The sequence below is a fragment of the Dipodomys spectabilis genome, unplaced genomic scaffold, assembly GCF_019054845.1.
Source record: "Dipodomys spectabilis isolate Male_0828 unplaced genomic scaffold, ASM1905484v1 ptg000039l, whole genome shotgun sequence".
In the NCBI taxonomy this organism is placed as follows: domain Eukaryota; kingdom Metazoa; phylum Chordata; class Mammalia; order Rodentia; family Heteromyidae; genus Dipodomys; species Dipodomys spectabilis.
The window spans coordinates 1,073,319-1,097,482 of NW_024870716.1; the positions used below are offsets into that span (position 1 = coordinate 1,073,319).

The following is a 24,164-nucleotide window of genomic DNA, read 5'->3' on the forward strand; positions in this document are numbered from 1 at the left end:
ATAAAAAAGGTAATAATAAAGTCAAGGAAACCAATGAGTACAGAAGACATATTTGAGGTGAGGTGCATCAAAAAGGATCTCTTCTATAATTATGTCCACCCCCTATATTCTTAGTTTAAAAGACAAACACTAAATTGAATGTGCAGCCTGCTCTGTATTTATTTTTTTCGTTAAAAAATATTAATGTGACCAAAAACAAAAAAATTAAACCAGTAGAAAGTTAAATATACCACAGTATTTTTCATCTATCCTCACTATATAGAGAATATGTAGGAATCTGGAATTAAAGAATCTAGTCAACTAAATGTTTACAAACAAGACCACACTAAAGCTACCAGCACGACTATGTTTATTGCAGCACTATTTACTATAGCTAAGATATGGAACCAACCCAGATGCCCTTCAGTAGATGAATGATTCAAGAAAATGTGGTATATATACACAATGGAATTCTATGCCTCCATCCGAAAGAATGACATTGCCCCATTTGTCAGGAAATGGAAAGAACTGGAAAAAATTATGTTAAGTGAAGTAAGCCAGGACCAAAGAAACACAGGTCCCATGGTTTCCCTTATTTGCAATATCTAGTATATGTCTGAGTCAAGCAGAAAAGGTCAGATAAGGTGATGTTAGGGAAATGAACCCTAAGATATGTACTCAAATGTTTTTTTTTTCTTTCTTGCGATTGTTTCTAACACATTTATAAGATTATTTCTTTGTTGCTATGTATGTCCCTCCCCCACAGTACAACCCCTGCTTTCACTGTATTTGATGTCGGTATAATTTGTGGAGGGGAAGGGGAAAAACAAATGGTTTAAATAGGGATACAGGTGGACCCACTGCAACAATGAGATGTACAAGTTGTTATGTGGAAAATGAACTTTACAACTTTGGTGGGGGAGAAGCAGGGAGGATTAGGTGGGGGGGTTGGAGGGGGAGGATGGACAGGGATGGGAAGGGGAAACAAAAGAGGAGGCTACAATGCTTGATAAGAAGTGTACTCATTATCTTGCCCATGTAATTGTAACCCCTCTGTACAGTATTTTCACAATAAAAAAAAAATCTAGTCAACTGCTAACCATCTTTATAAATGCTTCTTTTTGTGTCTATGACTTATCAAATCAAACTTCACTTACCAGCTCTGTAATTCAGCAAAAGCTTGTTTCATTTTCTTAATGGAAGCATCCATCTCTTCTTTAACTACAACTCGATACCGTGCAAGAGACACTGTGCAACGCTGGAGGTCTTTTACAGATTTTTCAATATTAGAACCTTGGGGGAGAAAATTCAAAGATTATTTATGTCATGTGGAATAAAAATGTTTCCTAAATGATTGTCATTGCCCAACAATCTTATTTTTTGTAACAATTTCTCAAGATTGTTTCTATTTATTTATTTTAAATCTTGCCAAGTACCAGTGTCTTATACCTATAATCCTAGTTACTCAGGAGCTGAGATTTAAGAAATACATTTCGAAGCTAGCTCAGGCAGGAAAGTCCATGACACTGTTACTTCCAACTAACCAGAGTGGTGGCACTGTGGCTCCAAGTGATGAGTGCTAGCCTTGAGCAAAAAGCTTAGCACCCAAACTCTGAGTTCAAGTCCCACAAAGAAATCTTTTGTGCTGGTCTTGGGGCTTGATCTCAGGGGCTGGGCACTGTCACAGAGCTTTTTTGCTCAAGGCTAGCACTCTTAACATTTGGGCTACAAGCTCCAGTTCCAGCTTTTTGGTGCTTAACTGGAGAAAATGATCTCATTATCTCCAATTATGTCTGGGCTGTTCAAACAGCAACTTTCAGATCTCAAGGAGTAACAAGAATTACAGGCGTCAGCTACAGGTACTTGGTTAAGACATGTATTTCAAATTTTTTTCATCTTGTAACAGTACTGGAAGCTTGAACTCTAGGTTTTGTGCTCTTGCTTATCTTTTGGCTCCAGGCTAGAGCTCTACTACTTGAGGCACACCTTCACTTCTGGCTTTTTGCTGGTTAATTGGAGGTAAAAAGCTCTTGAATTTGTCTGCCCAGCCTGGCTTCAAACCACAATCCTCAGATTTCAGCCTCCTGAGTAGCTAGGATTACAGACATAAGCCCTGGCTTCTATTGCATTTGAAAATTTTAATCCTTTTGTTACTGTTTTGAGACAAGTCAGGTTTTGCATGAACTACCACACCTGGCCCAAAATTTCAATTTTTTAATTAGTTTTTAAAGACAGAATTTTATTGTGCTGCTCACACTGATCCCAAACTTCTGGGTTTAAGTGATCCTCCTTGCTTCAGCCTCATGAATAGCTGAGATTAAGGCTCCTGACACCATGCCCAGCTTATCACTTTCAATTCTTCACTACAATTTGATTGTGTTCTTTTAGAACATACCCAAAAGCCTTTACACTTTGTTCTTTTATTTAACTTCCATTATTTTTACTTGCTGGATATTATCAGACCTGTAGTTCTGCAATAAGCTGAGGGCTGCTACAAAGATGAAAAAGTAGAGCTACACTAATTAAAATTTAGCACATGTACTAAATAATACATAGCTACAAGGTACAAGTATCTTTTACATTTTTGTTTCATTTGTTCACAGGACTGGACCTTCATGCTTAGATGCATAAAGCTTAGAGGAAGCTGCCAGTGGCTCATGCCTGTAATCATAGCTACTCAGGAGACTGAGATCTGAAGACTGAGGTTCAAAGCTAGCCTGGTTAGGAAAGTCTATGAGATTCTTATTTCCAGTTACCACCAAAAAGCTGGAAGCAGAGCTGTGGCTCAAGTGATAGAGTACTGGCTTTGAGCATAAAAGCTCATGGAAACCCCCAAGCCCTGGGTTCCAGCCCAGGATACACACAGACACACAGACACATACACACACACAAAATTAGAACAAAACAAAATCCCTCAGAGGAGCTAATAACCTGTTTATTTAAATGATTACAGCTTAAAAAAAAAATATAACAAAGGAGTTACCTCCAGTCAATGCTAAGACACACACACACAAAATTAGAACAAAACAAAACCCCTCAGAGGAGCTAATAACCTGTTTATTTACTTAAATGATTACAGCTTTAAAAAAACAACAATATAACAAAGGAGTTACCTCCAGTCAATGCTAAGTTATGTACCCCAAGGAAGCCTGGAACTTGAAATCTTCCTGGCTCAGCCTCCTGAGTCGAGTTCTGGTATTATAGGCATGACAATCACATTTGGCCAAAATTAGTTTCTTTTTTAAAAAACAAAAACAGAATTGGGTGCTGTGGTTCACAGCTTTAATCCTAGCTACTAAGGAGCTGTGATCTGGGGGTGGGGGGGGAATCATGGTTTGAAGCCAGCCCAGCAGAAAAGTCTGTGAGACTCTTATCTAATTAACCATTCAAAAAGCCAGAAGTGGAGGTGTGGCTCAAGTGATAGAGCAGTAGCCTAGAGTAAAAAGTCAGGGACAGAGTCCAAGCCTTGAGTTCAAGGAAGGAGGGAGGGAGGGAGGGAGGGAGGGAGAGAGGTTAAATCATCTAGCCAATAGACTTTGACTATATTCACAAAAAGGGTTCTTGCCACTGTAACAAGACTGCATGATCTGAACTATTCTCTTAAGATTCCCAACTGCATACACAGAAATAGGCAAGGGTTAGGTAATTACAACCTAGAAAATAGAAAAAGGATTACCTGATATCCTTCTGAAACTTCAACTATGAAAACAATGAAGTAATTTGCTTTCACTAGCCAAAACCAGATTATTCTTTTCTTTCCCCAACAGTCTTTGATTTACCTAGTCTTTTATTGGTAGAGGAGAGTGGAACATCCTCCACTCCCAGATTTGAAAACTGGGATCCTGTGGTGGATGTTTGGGGAAATTTGGCAGCATTTCTGGACTTCTGAGCATTCCTAATAGAGCGCATCGTCAAAGACTTGGACTCAAAGTCAGAAACACCATTCTCCAGCACAGAATCTGTCAAGAAAGAGGCTGTTTTAGAGAACAATGTAGTGGTAAATCAGGCAAGCAATCTTAATTACTCAAAGAAAACAGGCAAAAAATGTTTTAGGAAAAGTCATGGGTATTAACAAGGTTGCTGGCTTCTATACGTTACACCGAAATGAAAAAGAAGTTTTATATTGTTTTAGGGAAAAAAAGAATTTAAAAACCTTTAGGGAGTATTGCATGCATGGTTGGTGGGAACATGTAGTACAACCAATCTTTTTTTTTGTTGTTGGTTGTGGGGCTTGAACTCTAGGCTTGGGCACTGTCCCTGCACTCTTCAGCTTAAGGCAAGCTCTCCACCGCTTGAGCCACAGCACCACTTCCAGTTTTCTCCATGAGTCTCATGGACTTTCCTTCCTGGGCTGGCTTTAAACCATGATTCTCAGATCTCAGCCTCCTGAATAGCTAGGATTACAGGGGTGAGCCACCAACACCCAGCATTACAACCAATCTTAATGCAGTTTGGAGGTTTTGCAAAAAACTAAACATAGAACTTCTCTGTGACCCAGAACATTACAAATGCGCATGTAAAGACACTTGCACATCTATGTTTATTGCTACACTACTCACAATAGCCAAGTTATGGAAACAGCCCATATGCCTTAATAGATGAGTACATTAAAAAAATGTGGTACACATACATTTTACTCATCCATTAGAAAGCATAATATTATATCATTTGCAGGGATATGAATGGACCTATAGTAAATCATGTTAAGTGAGGTAAGCCAAGCTCAAGGAGACAAATGGTCCATGTTTTCTCTCATATGTAGAAACTAGATCTAAAATACAACTGGACAGGGTTGGGAAGGTGGCTCAGTGGCAGAGTGCTTGCCTTGCATGCATGAGGCTTTGGGTTCGATTCCTCAGCACCACATAAACAGAAAAGGCCGGAAATGGCGCTGTGGCTAAAGTGGTAGAGCACTAACCTTGAGCTGAAGACCTAAGGGAGAGTGCCCAGGACCAGAGTTCAAGCCCCACGACTGACAAAAAAATAAACTGGACATAATAATTTATACAGGACTCTAAACATTTACACATAGTCAGAGTAAAGGAGGATACCCATAGGGGAGGAACCCAAAGGTGGAACTATTTAAGAAACTATTTATCAAAATAAATTTCAGGAAATAGAAATGCATTTTTGTTGTTGCTGTTCATGGTGGTGGTATTTGTTTTTTCTTTTTTTCCTTTTTTTTCCTCTTAGGGAGGGTAAAAGGAGATGTAGAAATGGAGGGAGGAAGAGTGAACAAATGCAGTCCTGGTATTCAGTATACATTACATGGAAAATGAACTATGCAACTTGAACAAAAAAGTTCAGGGACAGTGTTTAGGCCCTGAGTTCAAGACCTAGAACTGACGAGAGGGGGTGGGGCAGGGAGATATCTGTGAATTTACAACTATTAATAATAATAATCAACTGTTTACTGAACTAGTAAACAAATGTGGGAGTATGAAAGGTCAGTTCTTATAAAATCTATGATCAGTCAGTATTATTTATTCCTTTCTGTGCTGGGTAGAATTACATCAACATTATTATCTCATCTTCATCATTATCCTTAGTAAGTTTTTTTTGTTTCATGCATGCTAGGCAGGCACTCTATTACTAAGCCACATTCCCAGACCCCTTAATAGGTTTATAAAATTTTTTTGACAGTACTGGGGTTTGAACTTAAGAACTTGCATTTCCTAATCAGGTAGTCTACCACTTGAGCCATACACCTCTACTAAATCTTCAAGAATCTTTTTAAAAAGATCTTTAGAGTCTGGGAAGGTGGTTCAGTGGGACAGTGCATGCATGAGGCCCTGGGTTACAGTCCTCAGCACCACATAAGCAGAAAAAGACGGAAATGGCACTGTGGGTCAAGTGGTAGAGCACTAGCCTTGAGCTGAAGAGTTGAGGGACAGCGCCCAGGCCCAGAGTTCAGGCCCCATGACCAACCAAAAAAAATCTTTAAACATCTTTTAAAGTCACTTTCTGCTAAATACTAAAAGGATTCTTCTCCTTATTAGAAGATATCCACAAGACTGAGCTAAACTAAAAATGTAAGACAAGAAACAAGGCTGGGAATGTGGCTTAGTGGTGGTAGAGTGCCTGCCTAGCATGCATGAAGCCCTGGGTTCAATTCCTTGGTACCACATAAACAGAAAAAGCCAGAAGTGGCGCTATGGTTCAAGTGGTAGAGTGCTAGCCTTGAGCAAAAAGCAGCTCAGTGACAGTGCCCAGGCCTTGAGTTCAAGCCCCAGGACACCCAGGACTGGCAAAAAAAAAAAAAAAAAAAAAAATGACAACAAAAATTATACTTTTCTAGGCTTTTGATAATTATAAGGCCCCTGTATTATATATTTTAATAGAATCAACTTTGAAAAACCTGTTAATGGACTCACCTGTCATATCCAGTCTATTTGGCATGGCAAACTCATAATCTTCTAATTCCCTGGCATCTATTGAAAGAGTCTCCAAACCTTCACTGATTGAGTCCACAGATTCAGCATCATTGATGGTGCCATTGACATGATAACCATTAATGCCACCTTTCTCTGAGGAAGGTACAGACTGCTCCTCTTGATTGGAAACTAATTTATTGGAGTCCGGGATACAGTTACTTGCTTCTGCTGCTGGTTTTGGTTTACTTTTCTTCTTTTTGTTCTAAGGTTATTGAAGATTTGAAAAAATGAAAAGAAAAAACAAACTCCTCCAATACCACCTAAAGAGTTAACTCTAGCTACTACAAGCAACCAATTTTTCCTATGTACTTCCCCAAACAGAACATTTTATATATGTTGAACCATTCCTAAAATAAAATTTTTCTATGTGAAACATTATAATTTAAAAAATTAATTTCTTGGTGATATTGTGGCTTGAACTCAGAGCTTTGTTTTCCTAGGCAAGGGCTCTGCCACTTAAGCCCCTTCTAGCCCAAATTCTGCATTTTAGATAAATTCAAACACAGAAACATAAAACATTTCAAATTTTTTGTGTATATGTCTGTCTGTCCTTACGCTTGAACTCAGGGTCTGGATGCTGTCCTTGAGCTTTTGTCCTCAAGGGTAATATTCTACTGCTTGAGCCACAACTCCACTTCTGGCTTTTTGATAGTTAGTTGGGAGATAAGAGTCTCAGAACTTTCTTGCACAGACTGGCTTCAAACCTCAATCCTCTGATCTCAGTCTCCTAAGTAGCTAGGATTACCGGCATGAGCCAGGGACACCTGGCAATATAAAACATTTCTTGATGGCAAAACTCACCTTAATGAAAATGAAAAAATAAATTATAAAATATATAATATAGTCAAACAAAATGTTAAATGCACAAACCAAACAACTCAATAAACAAAAAAAAGTAACAAGTGTGAGAGCCAGAGCTCAATCTATTATCCAAAAAATTAAATACTAGCAAAAGCTGTGAACACTTGGAATGAAGCAAAATCTTACTCTAATGCTTATCAAAATTACAAATGCACATATTTTTTGACCAGCAAATTTCTACTTCTAGGAGTTTATCCATCTAAAATACTTTCTCCCATGAGAACTGGCTCTGGTTTCATATCATCATTGTCCCACGTATACAGTAAGTATACATATGTATTTATAGCCTGTAACTACCTAGTGCCACATCCTATTCAACTAATCCCAATAATTAACTAAATTTGGACATTGGAGAATATCAATTTGAAGCTACTCTCATAGTCTATTTTTCCTCCAGATTTTTAAGGAATTTGCATATGTCTAATACATGCTTTTTCATCTCTGGTGGGATTTGAACTCACTGTCCCTAAGCTTTTGTGTTCAAGGCTAGCACTTTGAGCCACAGCTCCACTTCTGGTTCTTGGGTGGTTAATTGGAGGTGAGTCTCAGGGGCTTTCCCATCCAGGCTGGCTTTGAACCACAATCCTCAGATCTCAGCTTCCTGAGCAGCTAGGATTACAGGTGTGAACCACCAGTGCCTGGCTTTCAGCTATGGTTATAACTTATGTCATTAACAATTTATACTCCTGGGTTGATAAGACACTAGTATTTTCCAGAATACTCGCTATCTACGTTGGTGAAACCAGAATCTGTGGCCTGATATGGTCACAACTGATAGTATTCCTAATGAGGTGATGTAGAGCCACTAACAAAGTATTTCAGGGGCCAGAGATGATGGTGAATGCCTATAATTCCAGTATTCAGGAGGTGGAAGTAGATCACTGTTTAAGGCCAGTCCAGGCAACATTAGCTTGAACCCTATCTGAAAAACCAAAAGCAAAAGAACTTGGTGTGTGGTTCATGTGGCAGAATTGCTCAGCATACGAAAAGCCCTGATCAAAAAGGAGGGAGGAGGAAGAGGAGGGGGAGGGGAGAAAAGGAGGAGGAGGAGGAGGAGGAGAAGGAGGTGGTGATGGAGGTGGAAGAAAGTAGAAAGGAAGGAAGAAAGAAGCATTTCATAATCTCATAACTCCAGCACTAATCTAACCTAAACATCATAAATACTTGCTTAAAATCCACATCAAGTAGACAGGCACCTGACAGCTCATGTCTGTAACCCTAGCTACTCAGAAGGCTGAGATCTGAGGATCACACTTCCAAGCCAACCCAAGCAGAAAAGTCTGCATGGGACTCTTATCACCAATTAACCACTCAAAAGTCTGAGCAAAAGAGCTCAGGGACAGTGCCCAGTCTTGAGTTCAAGCCCCCAGACTGATCAAAAACAAAAAAGAATCCACAAAGTATTTCCTAAAGGAACTACATTGAAAATGTCAAGATATGAAAAAGATTTTGAAACCAGCTAGTATCCCTTGGGGTAAGCACTATTTTGTCCGGTGGCTAAGGAGAAGAGTTTAAGCTGGGGGCGGTGGCTCCATCTGTAATCCTAACTACTCAGGAGGCTGAGATCTGTGGATCATAGTTCAAAGCAGCCTGGGCAGAATAGACCCCATGAGACTCTTATCTTCAATAAACTAGTCAAAAAGGCCGGAAGTGGTATTGTGGCTCAAGTGGCCTTGAGCTGGCCTTGAGCACAAAGAGGCTCAAGGATAGTACCCAGGCCCTAAGTTCAAGCCCCACACCAACCAAAAGAAAAAAAGGGGGGGAAGGGATTGAGAACTTATGTTAAGTACTGGAATATATTAGTGTTATTTTCTTATTTTAGTGATGAGCAAATTAAACCACACAAAGGCTTAAAAATATTCTTAGGTCACAAAGCTAAAATGGAACAGGATAGAAATTCAGTTCTGACAGATCTACAGTCAAGTACCTCCTACCTACTTAAATTGCAATATTAGCTCCAACTGGAAGAGACATACAGCTATAGTAATATAAGCCTTCATTAGGTTTTAAGTCACAATTTATGATATTAAGAATTATATCACAGTTTTCTGACCTAAAACTCTGAACTGGTTGGGCTTAGTGGTATACATCTGTAATCCTACCACTCAGAAATTGAAGGCAAGAGGATCCCAAGTTCAAGGCTACATAGAGACCCCATCTCAAAAGACAAAAACATATACAAAACAAAAAACCTGGACAATTTTAGCTATCTATGATATGACTATTGTGATCATTTTCCCTGGAGGAGCTCTGCTTTCCTTGAAATGTTCTCATGCTTTAATCCCTGTGTAGTATCCATCAGCACAGCACCTTGGCAAAATCACTCTGATTCATCCCTTCAATCACAGGGAGACCAGGTTGAGACACAGTTGCATTTCAAGGTCAAAGACAACTTTTTTAGCCAGGTGGACTGAAGATATTTATGTAAATATTTTCTTCCAATAGTTTTAACAAACCTTAAGGTTTTAATAATATCAATATCAATATTGTGCTCTTAAACTTATTTTTACCTTTTTCTTGCCTGTTACTGTCCATTCTTTAAGTACTTCACTGGCACTACCTGTAAAATGAAATCAATTACAGATTTTGTCACCTACCACATACACACCCACAAACAGGACTTAAAGAATCTCTGTATTTTGTAACTATTGAAGAAGTCCCAGAATTCCTAATAAGAAAAGTTAAAGATTAAATCTTTGGGGGTTGAAAGCATGGCTCAGGTGGTAGGGCCTCAGCCAATGAGCAAAAGTATCAGTACCAAGTTTAACCCCGTCTTGGACCAATCAACCAACCAATCAATCAATCAATCAATCTGAGATAAATCACTTCATGCTCCCTTTTGAATACCTGCCTACTTATTAGATCCCCTTTTCCATGTAATCTCCCCATTGAGGTATTTCAAGAAGAGACTAAATGTAGCCTGGCCATTTTAAGATTCTTTTATCTGTACATCTTACATGACTCGGTTCCACCCAGTCTAGCTTAGGTAACATGTAAATCTTTAGCTTTGGAGAGAGCTGTATACCCAAATACCAACACCAATTTTTTTTTTTTTTGGGGGGGGGTCAGTTGTGGGACTTGAACTCTGGGCCTGGGTGCTGTCCCTCAGCTCTTCAACTCAAGGAAAGCTCTCTACCACTTCAGCCACAGTGCCAACTTCCAGTTTTCTGTTGGTTTATTGGAGATAAGAGTCTCACAGGCTTGCTTGCCCTGGCTGGCTTTGAACCATGATCCTCAGATCTCAGCCTCCTGAGTAGCTAGGATTACAGGCATGAGCCATCAGTGCCTGGCACCAACGCTATTTTAAGAAAAAGAAACAAACAAAAAAAAAACCAGATGTAGGCAAAAAAACTACTTTACAATATTGAGACCTGTGTATCCCATAGTTACAAATTCAGGGAAATGAAAATAGGGAGACTTAACCTGATATCACTGTTAAATAATAAAACAGCTTCAAATAAAGTTTTTCTAAAACAAGTTATATAGAAAGAAACACTCTTTACAAGTACTCTTCAACTCTATAAATCTGAAAGCTTAAGTCTGCTGCTCTTCCTTATATATTAGATAAGGAAATTTAACCCACATATTTGAGTAATTGCCACACCCAAACTAAATGATGGTAGGCTTGGAAGGGAATCTGCCATCTATTCCTGAGCCACAGAATCACCCCTTTATTTTATTTTATTTTTTTGGGGTCCGGTGGTGGGGCCTGAACTCTGGGCCTGGGCGCTGTCCCTCAGCTCTTCAGCTCAAGGCTAGCGCTCTACCACTTGAGCCACAGCGCCACTTCCGGCTTTTTTCTTTTCACCCCTTTATATTATAAGGAGTCACAGACTCTTGAACCCAACTCCAGTCAAGTCCCTTATACTGGCCACATTTCTTCTTAAATACCAGTAGAGAACATTTTGTATAAGGTAGTAAGTTTTTTTTTTAGTTTGTCCCTTATTCCAGTATCTTACATTTTATACATGAATTGCTTTTAACAAAATGTCATTATATGTTATGTTATTGATTCTAAAGTTTTTGGCCAGAGAACCAGCTTCAGGGGTTCTAATTCTTGTCCCAATTCTCCAAATATAAGCCAAATAGTAGTGAAGGGCAGGAAAGAGATTTATTAATAAAGCCTGGGCCTATCACAGGATAAGACAAAGTAAGCATTTCAGCACATCTCCAGGGCAAGAGATATGAAGTTATTAAACCAGATGTGCTCAAAGATATGGTTCTACTGCTCATTATTTCAAGATTGGTTAGGCAAGGCCTTGCATAAGTTAGAAAATCATTGTTCAACTGGGCACCACTGGCTCATGCCTATAATTCTAGCTACTCAGAAGGCTGAGATCTGAGGATCTTGATTCAAGGCCAGCCTGGGCAGGAAAGACCATGAGACTCTTATCTTCAATTAAGCACCAAAAAAGCTGGAAGTGGAGTTATATCTCAAGTGGTAAAGTGCCAGCCTTGAATAAAAAAGCTCAGGGATACACCTCCCCACCCCAGGTCCTGAGTTCAAGCCCCAGGACTGGCACCAAAAAAGAAAACCATTGTTGTGTGGAGGACAGAATTGTGACTTTTTTAACAAAATGTTTATCCATCAGTCCTATCATAGAATCCGAGGTGACTTCAGAAGATAATGGCTCAGAGCAAAGGCAAAGTAGAAAGTGAGGTTTTGGCAGGATAAAGAGTCACTGCTAGCCGGGCGCTGGTGGCTCACGCCTGTAATCCTAGCTACTCAGGAGGCTCAGATCTGAGGATCAAGGTTCAAAGCCAGCCCGGGCAGGAGAGACCGTGAGACTCCTATCTCCAATAAACCACCAGAAAACCAGAAGTAGCACTGTAGCTCAAGTGGTAGAGCGCTCACCTTGAGCTGAAGAGCTGAGGGACAGCGCCCAGGCCCAGAGTTCAAGCCCCACGACCGACCAAAAAAAAAAAAAAGAGTCACTGCTATTATCAAAAAAAGCTTTCAAGTTTCTGCTATTTTACATGGGATCTACTGTATCATCATGAAACACTGGCTTGATGAGTGTTCCACAAATCTGAAGTAACTTCTACTGAATAAATAAAAAAGAAAGAAAGATTTAGGATTACCTTCCATGAATGCTTGTACTGTTTTGTCCACACAATTATCAAAGTGTTGCAAAACCAAGATAATTTCATTGTTGCTCTTGTTGGGAACTATTGCACGCACTGCATTTATCTGGAAAAGATGACAAGGTCATTTAATTCTAACACAAGTAGGTCACTGGACAGTTGAGGCATATTACAGAGAAAAACAGAGAAGACATTTCATTTTTAACAATATTATCACCTTTTAGTGTCAGCAAAAGTACATACAAACATCTTACTGGGAATAATAAGTAGAGGAATGATAACAGCACATGAAAATTTAATTTCTTCAAGCAGAACATTTCAAGAAATAGAAGCCATGTACTAGAGTGAGTATCAAATATTAATTTAGCATCAGTGTTTTTGTCATTTTTAACATACTGTATGGAAAGGTGGAAAGTTTAATGAACCACTAACCAAACAACTTAGTTTTGTTGTTTTTTTTTAAAGCATTTTTCTAAACAGTTACTTTGTAAACTGGGCACTGGTGGCTCATGCCTGTAATCTTAGCTACTCAAGTAGCTGAGATCTGAGGCTCACAGTTTGAAGCCAGCTCAAGTAGATAAATCCAAGAAAATGTTATCTCCAATTAATCAGAAAAAGCCAGATGTGGAGGTGTGGCTCAGAATGTTAACCTTGAATGGGAAAGATGAGTGAGAACACTATGTCCCAAGTTCAAGACCTGGTCCAGAAGAGAAAAAAAAGTTTCAGTTTCTATCATTTAACTGTACAATTCTACAAAGGTAATTTATAGAGATAATCTAAATTATAATTAATTACTTTGGGTATACTAGCTGAATGAGGGTAGCTCACACTTCTAATCCTAGCTACTGGTGAGGCTAAAATCAGAGGATCACAATTTGAAGCTAGCTTGGGCAGACAAGGTTGTGAGATCTTATTTCTAAAAATCCAGCAAAAAGCTGGGCTGGAGATGTGGCTCAAGTGGTAGAACACCAGCCAAACAATCTAAGAAGTGCAAGCCTTAAGTTCAAACCACAGTACTAGCTAAAAACAAAACAACAAAATCATACTGTACTAGGTGATAATAGTTTAATAAAAGATAAATGCAATTGAAGCCTTACAAACACCCAATAAATACTATTTTCCTTCTCCTTAAGAAATTTCTACCCTGACGCCAGGCTCCAGTGGCTCACACCTGTAATCCCAGCTACTCAGGAAGCTGAGATCTGAGGATCAAGGTTCAAAGCCAGCCATGACAGAAAAGTCTGTCCAATTAGCCACCAGAAAAAAAAATTTTTCTACCCTGTTTTGGTGTTATATCAATATATTTGTATTTCTATGATGTATATTTGTCCATAAGTAACATATGAGAGTGTTTTGCATTACATAAATAGTCATTTTTGGTTTTGTCATGGGGCTAGATAACTCAGGACCTGGGGCACTGTCCCTGAGCTCTTTTGCTCAAAGCTAGTGTTCTACCACTTTAAGCCACAGCTCCACTTCTGGTTTTCTGGTGGTTAACTAGAGATAAGAGGTTCACAGAATCCTTTGGCTAACTTTAAACCGTTATCCTAAGATATCAGCCTCCAGAGTAGCTTAGAACTAGTGAGTACCAGTGCCGGGCTAACTAGTCATTTTTTAAAAACACTTTTATCATTTTTTTCCACATATATTTTTTTTTATTTTCATGTAGCATTTTAGCATTTTTTCCCTTGTTCACAAACTACATGGGATTCACACTACATTATATACCTAATTTATTAATTTACTTGTTAATGATTAGACCCTTGCATTGTTTCCAATACTTGGCTGTACTTAACATCCTTATGGGTGTTTTCTTTTTTCATTTATTTATTTGCAGTGCTAGTAACTGAACCCACAACCTTACCAATGGTAAGTAAGCACTCTACCACTGAGTTACATCCTTACCCTGCATTTTCTTTTTTTATTTTTTCAAATTTTTTATTGTGATTAAGTGGTTATGTATTTCCCAATTTCACAGTATTGTGGGATAGTGATGCTCAGTTAAAGTCACAAACACATTCTACCTTTCCTGGAGCAAATTGTCTATCATGGTCTATAATATTTATGAGTTCTATAAGCTTTGCGATACAGTTATTTCTTCCACATTGGGTAGTGTGTACATTTTTTTTGTTTTGCATAGCAGCTGTTCCCTCTTTCCCACTTGTTCCCTCCCTCCCATCACTGCCATTAAGTTGCTTAGTTCATTGTGGTCAATGTCCAGTGCAACTGAGGGTCCCGCTGTTATATGTTTTTCCCTGATTCCCTCTAGTTCTGTGTCATCTTCCTGGTTCCCCTCCAGTGTACACATATATCCCATACATGTGATCAGCAGCATGGGGTTATTTAGTACCTACCCTGCATTTTCATATTTGCTCATGAATCCTTAGTGCCTAAAACAATATTGAAAACACTAGAAGTAACAACAAAAAAGTCTTCTGTGTAACCCTTAGTAAAATTCTGAATAAGGTACAATTTCATTAGATAATGACAAATTTTTCTCTGGAGTAGTTCTAAGATATTTAACGTTTCTTTAAATTTATAAATGTGATATTTTTTTTCAATCTAGCAACTTTGATGGATTTTTTTCTTTTTTGGAGAAAAGGTCTTGCTATGAAGTTCAGGTTAGCCTCAAACCCATGATTCTCCTTCCTCAGCCTCCTACACATTATAGATATGCTTAGCTTAACTTTGACGAACTCTTATTAGTACTATTTATTGCTTTCCTGTATTTTTCTATGTAAATAACTATACCAACAAGAATAGCATCTTTCTTGTCTTCTAGTTTGTACAATCATTCCTGTCTTATTGCATAATACGGTTCTTTTTTTTCTTTTCTTTTCTTTTTTTGCTTATGTGGTGCTGAGGAATCGAACTCAGGGCCTCATGCATGCAAGGCAAGTGCTCTACCACTGAGCCACCTTCCCAGCCTGATAATACGGTTCTTAAGGAAATCCTAATTCCTTCTGGTGGAAAATAGCTGAAACCCACATGTAGGTAGGAGCTAGTTGTGCTTGCTATTTTTTTTTCTTCTAAATCCTTTCAGTGGATGTAAAAAAGAGACTTTTTGTTAAATTATGACTTCATATTGACATCTATAATTTAAATGTAAGCCTTTTTCTCACTGGATTTTAAATATGGATCTTATTTTTCAACTGTAAGTTTTAGTTGCCTAAAATAATTTTACTAATTAGTTTTACTACCTAATATTCCTAACATTACCACTAACAACACTATTACTGCTAAAGATAAAACTACTGAATAGGGGTTGGGAACGTGGCTTATTGGTAGAATGTTTGCTTAGCGTGCATGAAGCCTCAGTACCACATAAAGAGAAAAAGCTGGAAGTAGCACTGTGGCTCAAGTGGTAGAGACTGCTAGCCTTGAGCAAAAAGAAGCTCAGAGGCAGTACCCAGGCCCTGAGTTCAAGCCCTAGGACTGGCAAAAAACAAATGAACAAAAAACCCACTGAGCCGGATGTCGGTGGCTCAAGTCTGTTATCCTAAGCAAGCCCGGGCAGGAAAGTCCCTGAGACTCTTTTTTTTGTTGTTGTTGTTGGTCGTGGGGCTTGAACTCTGGGCCTGGGTGCTGTCCCTCAGCTCTTCAGCTCAAGGCGAGCGCTCTACCACTTGAGCTACAGCGCCACTTCCGGTTTTCTGGTGGTTTATTGGAGATAGGAGTCTCACGGTCTCTCCTGCCCGGGCTAGCTTTGAACCGTGATCCTCAGATCTCAGCCTCCTGAGTAGCTAGGATTACAGGCGTGAACCACCAGCGCCCGGCTGCAATAAACCACTAGAAAACCGGAAGTGGCGCTGTGGCTCAAGCGGTAGAGCGCTCACCTTGAGCTGAAGAGCACAGGGACACAGCCCAAGCCCAGAGTTCAAGCCCCACGATCGACCAAAAAAAAACAAAAAACAAACCTACTGAATAAAATTTAAGATTTGCAATTTCTTTTTTTTTTTGGTGGTAGTGTTGGGAGGAACAGAGCTGGGCTATACATATGCCAAACATTCTACTACTGAGCTACAATGCCCAGCCTGTAATTCTTTTCATCACTCTAAACATGTACAATAAGAATACTATGTTTACTGGGTTCCAGTGGCTCATGCCTGTAATCCTGGCCACCCAAGAGACTGAGATCTAAGGATCATGTTTTGAAGCCAGCCTCAGCAGGAAAGTCTGTAAGACTCTTATCTCCAACTATTTCCACCAGAAAACTGGAAGTGGTGTTGTGGCTCAGAGTGGCCCCAGGCCCTGAGTTTAAGCCCCACAACTGACTGACTCTTCCCCCCATAAAAAAAATACTATGTTCAGAAAGTTAGTGGAAACATTTTTCTAGTTTATCCTTTCTTTGAAGGTGAGTTTTAAAATCCCAACCCTAGGCTGGAAGCCAGTGGCTCACACCTGTTATTATAGCTACTCAGAAGGCTGAGATCTGGGGACCACAGTTCAAAGTTCAGGCAGGGAAGTCCATGAAACTCTTATTTCCAATTAGCAAAAAAAAAAAAAAAAAAAAAAGCCAGAAGTGAAACTGCTGCTCAAGTGGTAGGGAGCAAAACAGCTCAGGGACAGTGCCTTTACCCAGAGTTTTCAGATCCAGGATTGGCATTTAAAAAAAAAAAAAAAAAATCCGGGCGGCAGTGGCTGATGCCTATAATCCTGGCTACTCAGGAAGCTAAGATCTGAGGATCCCGGTTCAAAGCCAGCCAGGGCAGGAAAGTCTATGAGCCTCTTATCTCCAATTAACCACTAGAAAACCCGAAATGGTGCTGTGGCTCAAAGTGGTAGAGCACTAGCCTTGAGCGGGACAGTGCTCAGGCCCAAAGCCCCATGACTGACCCCCCAAAAAAAGCCCATTTTTCAACCCCCAAAATAGACATTAGATAAAACCTGAAGATTCAATGACAAAGGTTAAGATTTAGATAAGCTAAATACGTTCATAATAGTGAACTACTATCTATGACCTATAATCAACATAATCTTACTTTAAAGACTGAGCACATAAAGCTTTGGTTTTACATGTTTCTCAACACAGCTGGTTACTAAAAACATGTTTTCTTCCATAGGGTTTCTACTTAGAAAACCTATTGCTCTTCTGGCTCTGATGTCCGTTGGACTTAAGAATGATCATCAAATGAATGGGAGGATCCTACTCAGACTGATCTTCAAAGAATGCTTGCTACCAAATGAGGATAGAGGCTGTAGCTCAATGGTAGAGTGCTTGCCCACCACTTTGCATTTGATCTCAGGCACTACAAAAAAATTAAAAGAATGTTGCCAAATGAAATATACATTTAGTCATATAAATACTGTTACAACATTATTTAATGTTAAATATCTTCAAAGAATTCAGAATTCATATATACAGAAATATGAATGAAGAAAATCATGTTTCAGATTATTCAGAACCATTATAGTATTCATGCTCTGATATACAGTGGCATTTAGTTTTATTCCTAAAATTTCATCTTCATAATACATTTGTGATAGCCACCGAATGTAAGAGTACCTAAATTTTCTTGTTGATACTGAAGTTTGCAATACACAGGCACTCTTACCTTCTCTTTCATATTCTCAAACACTCCTCCCTGGGCCAGTACAGTATTGGACTGTAAATCAAAAATGAATCCTGAGGAATCTGAAAAAAAATGAGAAGGAACAAATATATTCAAACCTGATACATAATTAATGCATTCCATCTCCAAAAGAGAAGAACTAAGACTGTCTTTATTTTTCTTATAATAAAATCAACAACTTAGTTACTATTCAGCAATTGTATAGTGCTGATAAACAGTTATAACTATAATTTGAGTCAAAACAATAAGATGAAATTTAGTTTTTCTTATTTTTACTTGAAATTTAACTTTTAATAGAATGTGTACATCTTGAGGAAAACACTAAATGCATTAATTACATCAGTTTTGTGCTATGACCCTAATATCTTTGTCAATGACCCTGCTTTTCAAAAATTGTTTGACAGGGTCTCTCTATGTAACTTAGGCTGGTCTTGAAGTTGCTAGGAAGCTGAACTTGAATTCAAGATCCTCTTGCTTTAGTCTGACAAGTGCTGAGGTTTGTAGGTATACACTTCCACACATGGCTCCTACCTTAACTAAAAAGGCCCTCTAAAAATGCTGTAATTAAGATGTGGCTCAAGTGCCCTGAGTTCAAAGCACAATTCGGCAAAATAGGTAATTTTTGTTTTTGGGGGGGTCAGTTGTGGGGCTTGAATTCTGGGTCTGGCATTGTCCCTCAGCTCTTCAGCTTAAGGCTAGGTGCTCTACCACTTGTGCTACGTCCGGTTTTCTGGTGGTTAATTGGAGATAAGAGTCTCAAGGACTTTCCTGCCCCGGCTGGCTTTGAACCATGATCCTCAGATCTCAGACTCCTGAGTAACTAGGATTACAGGCAATGGCCACTGGCACCTGGCTGATTTTTTTTTTTGTCAGTCATGAGGCTTAAACTCTGGGCCTGAGCATGGTCCCTCAGCTCTTCAGCTCAAGGCTAGCACTTTACCACTTGAGCCACAGCACCACTTCCAGTTTTCTGGTGGTTTATTGGAGATAAGAGTTTCCCAGCTTTTCCTACCTAGGCTGGCTTTGAACCGTGATCCTCAGATCTCAGCCTCCTGAGTAGCTAGGATTACAGGCATAAGCCACTGGGGCTGGCTTTTTTTTTTTTTTAAGTTACAAGTAAATAGTTTCTCTTGTGGCAAAATCTAACACTAAAAATAAAAGAAAATTCCTTTTTAGACTGCAACACATGTGTTATATTTTTAGACTGTGAACTCCCTGAATAAATTTGCTTATGTCCTCAATATCCCAATAAGATGCTTAGTGAGGCAATGTACCCACGTTCATATTACCAGGATTATATCTAAGTTTACTTTAAATAAATAATCATTTACCTAAGAAACAATATAATTAAACAAAATCTTAGATGTTTTTGTTCAATTAATGAGAAAACTTGGTTCAATGTGATTAATTTTTTAAAAACCTAGTTTCTCTAGACTTACATAGAAAAGAATATGCAATGTACTTTTTCTTGGTGCTGGTTCCCCCCGCCCCGCCCCTTCTCTTTTTCTGTGTTCTGGTTTGAACCCAGAGCCACATGTATGCTCTATTAGTAAGAACTCTACCACTGATTTATACCCTTGGACCTCAGCTTTAATATTCAACTACATTTTTTTTGTCAATACCGAGTACCAATATTTTGGGTGTTTTGTCACTATTGAACTCAGGGCTTTGGGCTTGCTCAGCAGCCTGAGCTACACTCCCAGTTCTTTAGCTTTTAGTTTGTTTAGTTTGTTCATTTTGTCTAGCCTGGCCTCTGACCATTCTACTTCCACTTCCAAGTATTTGGGAACACAAAAAGGTGCTATCATACCTAGCCTACCAGGAAAATTGTTAGAGAGCTTTTAAAATTCTAGTGTGCATACTTATCATCTCTAGAATCTTTTTTGTTGTTTTCTTGTTCCAATCCTTGGGCTTGAACTCAGGGCCTAGGTGCTGTCCCCTAAGCATTTCTGCTTAAGGCTAGCATTCTACTGTTTTGAGTCACAGCTTCACTTCTGGTTGTTAATTGGAGATAAGATTCTCACAGACTTTCTTGCCCAGGCTGACTTAAAATCATGATCCTCAGATCTCAGCCTCCTTAGTAGTTAGGATTACAGGTATGAACCACCAGCACCTGACCACTTCTAGCTTTTTTGCTTTTTTTCTAGTCCTGGGGTTTGAACTCAGGGCCTGCACACTGTCTCTGGATTTCTTTTATTCAAGGCTAGCACTCTACTACTGAGCCACAGTGCCACTTCTGGCTTTTTCTGTTCATGTGGTACTGTGGAATGGAATGTAGGGCTTCATGCATGCTAGGCAAGCACTCTACCATTAAGCCACATTCTCAGCCCACTTCTAGCATTTTTAGGTTCACTGGAGATGGCAGTATCACAGACTCTCCTGCCCAACCTGGCTTTAAACCATGATCCTCAGATCTCAACCTCCTAAGCAGTTAGGATTACAGGCAAGAGACATCAGTACCCAGCTATCTAGAGAAGCTTAAGCTAAAATGTAGGTTGTGATTCAACTCCAATCCTGTTTTTTTTTTAATTGTGAAAATACTGTATATCCTGTGGATTTTTAAGAGTTTTACTTCCAGATGATATTATTGACCCTTAAACCATACTTATATGTAGCTCAGGATTGAAATTTTCAACCAAGTTAAAGGATATAAAAAATACAGAAAATGCTAGCATGCTTTCCAAATTGTTTTGCTATTATTAAAACTGTGTTTTAAACTCCTTTTATAGCTTAATCTTTATTCTTTCTAAATATATCCTGCTTGCTATGGAAGAACAAAAGAACATGAATAGACCCTAAATCATTTCAAGAGAAACAATGTTTGCCAATTGCCAAAAAGCCTTGAATTAATTTGGATCTAACCTATATTAATACTAGCAGTTTTTAAGACTTCCTCAGTTGTACTTACACAAATTAAGTAGTAAAGCGTGAGTCTTCCATATAACTACATAATAGTATGTTAACTCCCAATTATTTTTATTAATTGGAAGGAGAAACAGCATAAAAAAGTGAAAATTCTATACAGCCAAAGTACTATCAAAATATCTTAGAATCACTATAGATCAACCAAGTGATAAAACTTGAATGTTTTAATATACTCTCTCACCCCTAAAAGAGGTATTGGTGAGCAGAAATACACTATACATATAATCTACTTAATAGAGAATCAAACCACCGAAATCTTAAGAAATTGAAGAGACACTTAGAGCAAAACAGCATTTGGAGTCTATAGAGAACTATTATTAATAGCCTCATATATCATCTAGCAACTTTTTTCCTTTAACACCACATGGGATAATACAAAGTATAAGAAAAGCAAAGTATCTCATTAACTGAAACTGACTATGCACTCAGTTAATGTCCCAAACGAAATTATTTATTAGAGTTTATCTGGTATACCAATTAAGATGGTAATTTAAAATACACAAACAGCCTGATAGTAGTGGCTCATGGCCTGTAATTCTAACCACTCAGGAGACTGAGATCTGAGGATCACAGTTTGAAGCCAGCATGGGCAGGAAAAGTCTGTGAACAGACTCATCTCCAATTAATCACAAAATGTCAAAAATGGGGATATGGCTCAAGTGCTCAAGTGGTACAGAGTTAGCTTTAAGCAAAAGAGCTTAGAGAATGGCCCTTAGGCCCCAAGTTCAAGCTCTAGTACTAGCATAAAACAACAACAACATAACAATAATAAAGCAGCTATTACCATGAGGATCCTAGCAAGAAACAAATTTGAACCAGGAAAATCTAAATAACTTAAATGAAGTGACTACTTTAGAAGGCACTAGAGTACAGTACTTCAAAGCTAATAAATTCAGTATGTATAACTACTCCCAGGTCTTAAATGGTGAGGACTACAACCCACAGAAAGAGATGTCTATTTCATTTTTGGTTCCTCACTAGAGACAAAGACCCAAAGACTGTTATTGTGACCTTAGGTCAAAGGAAGAAGCCAGTTATCCCTCAGGAAAAGACTACAGGAAGCTGGGTGCCAGTGGCTCACGCCTGTAATCCTAGCTACTCAGGAGGCTGAGATCTGAGGATCGCGGTTCAAAGCCAGCCCAGGCAGGAAAGTCCTTGAGACTCTTATCTCTAATAAACCACTAGAAAACTGGAAGTGGCACTGTGGCTCAATCAGTAGGGGGCTCACCTTGAGCTGAAGAGCTCAGGGACAGCACCCAAGCCCAGAGTTCCAAGCCCCACGACCGACCAAAAACAGACTACAGGAATAAATACTCCTACCTCACTCTCATCCTAGCTTCCTGAATGTCCTGCCAATGCTGCCCCAAAGGCCAAACTCCTCTAAGCCAGAGAGAAAGTTGCTGGGAAACAGTCTACATAGGCCAGTTGGGGCACAATGTCAATTTTATATTTACATTCTCTCTCTTTTCCCTCCCTCTTGCTTTCCTTTCTCTTCCTTTTTGTAATACTGGGATCACACCCAGAGCTTTGTGCAAACCAATCAAAAGCTGTACCACTGAGCTATAGCCCAACCACCATATTCTAAAATCATGATGCCTCCAAATAGAGAAAGCAATAATATGTTTATTTGTCTACTTGCTACCTAATATCACCTTTTTTTGAGATGGAGTTTCACTAGGTTAAACAAGTTTGTTTTCCAACCCCTAGGCTAAAGTGTTTCTCTTATTTCAGCCTCCTGAAAAGCTGGGACCACAACGTTATTTCCTTTTAAAAGTTACCTCATATTGGTAGATTACACCTTGAATAGATTCAAAACTTTACTTCAGTGAATTGAAGCTTAAGTGACTCTTTGCATTAGATCAAAAGTAACTTTTAATTCTAATCAACAGTAATTAACTTCAATAATTTCTTTCACCTGAAAAGAATGCCAAATATAAGCTGGGCATCAGTGGCTCATGCCTGTAATCCTAGCTACTCAGGAGGCTGAAATCTGAGGATTGCAGTTCAAAGCCAGCCTGGGCAGGAAAGTCCATAAGACTCTTATCTCCAATTAACCACAAGAAAACCAGAAATGGCGCTGTGGCTCAAGTGGTAGAGCACTAGCCTTGAGCTGAGGAGCTGAGGGACAGTGCCCAGGCCCAGAGTTCAAGTCGTATGACCACCACCACCACTAACAAAAAAAAAGAATGCCAAATATTTGCCTAATTCTATTGGTAGAAAATAAGGTAGGGAAGTAGCCACTGTGGCTCAAAGTGGTATAGCATTAGCCTTGAGTGAAAGCTCAGGGATAGAGCTCAGGCCCCAAATCCAATCCCCCCAAACCCCCCCCTCCCCGGGGGAGAGAATGTACAGAACGTACATTCTATTAGATTTTTTTTCTTTTGTCGGTCATGGGGCCTGAAATCTGGGCCTGGGCACTGTCCTGCACTCTTCAGCTCAAGGTGAGTGCTCTACCGCTTGAGCCACAGTGCCACTTCCGGTTTTCTATAGTGGTTTATTGGAGGTAAGAGTCTCACGGACTTTCCTGCCCAGGCTGGCTTTGAACCCTGTTCCTCAGATCTCAGTCTCCTGAGTAGCTAGGATTACAGGTGTGAACCACTGGTGCCCGCCATGAGCCAACATTTGAAAAAATGTCTTACTACTGATGAAGCTCCAACCATAGTTGCTTGGATGGAAAAGCCTCCGTGAGACTCTTATCTCCAATTAACCACTCAAAAACCAGAATTGGAATGAAGGCTCAAAGTGATAGAGCAGGGGCTGGGAAGGTGGCTCAGTGGTAGAGTGCTTGCCTTGCATGCATGAGGCCCTGGGTTTGATTCCTCAGCACCACATAAGCACAAAGAAAAAAGCCGGAAGTGGTGCTGTGGCTCAAGTGGTAGAGCACTAGCCTTGAGATGAAGAGCTGAGGGACAGTGCCCAGGCCCAGAGCTAAGGTTCCACAACTGACCAAAAAAAAAAAAAAGCCAGATAAATAATCTTGAAAGAAAGTTAAAGAAAACAAAAACTAAATTTATTCTTATTCCATTTCCTTTCTCTAGGGCTACAAAACAAAGCCTGCAGGCCTGGTAAGGTGGCTTAGTGATAGAGTGCTTGCCTAGCATGCATGAGGCCCTGGGTTCGATTCCTTAGCACCACATAAACAGAAAAAGCTGGAAGTGGCACTGTGACTCAAGTGGTAGAGTGCTAGCCTTGAGCTAAAAAGCTCAGGAATCCAGGCCCAGAGTTCAAGACCCATGATCAACAAAAAAACAAAACACAACCTTAATGAAGTTATCCTGCCACATTTCTCTAACACAGTCACTCTCCA

General features: G+C 39.3%; 1 protein-coding gene across 1 annotated transcript in view; it reads right to left on the reverse strand.

Annotated features, from left to right (window-relative positions):
- Positions 1-24,164, reverse strand: part of Spats2 (spermatogenesis associated serine rich 2) — a 64,183-nt gene that overhangs the window by 19,933 nt on the left and 20,086 nt on the right. Inside the window, exons 3-8 of the mRNA XM_042677714.1 lie at positions 17,915-17,994; positions 12,357-12,465; positions 9,785-9,834; positions 6,354-6,615; positions 3,759-3,938; positions 1,137-1,272 (exon numbers count right to left, since the gene is read on the reverse strand). Of these exons, the coding sequence (XP_042533648.1) occupies positions 1,137-1,272; positions 3,759-3,938; positions 6,354-6,615; positions 9,785-9,834; positions 12,357-12,465; positions 17,915-17,994 (817 nt within the window). The remainder of the gene's footprint in view (positions 1-1,136; positions 1,273-3,758; positions 3,939-6,353; positions 6,616-9,784; positions 9,835-12,356; positions 12,466-17,914; positions 17,995-24,164) is intronic.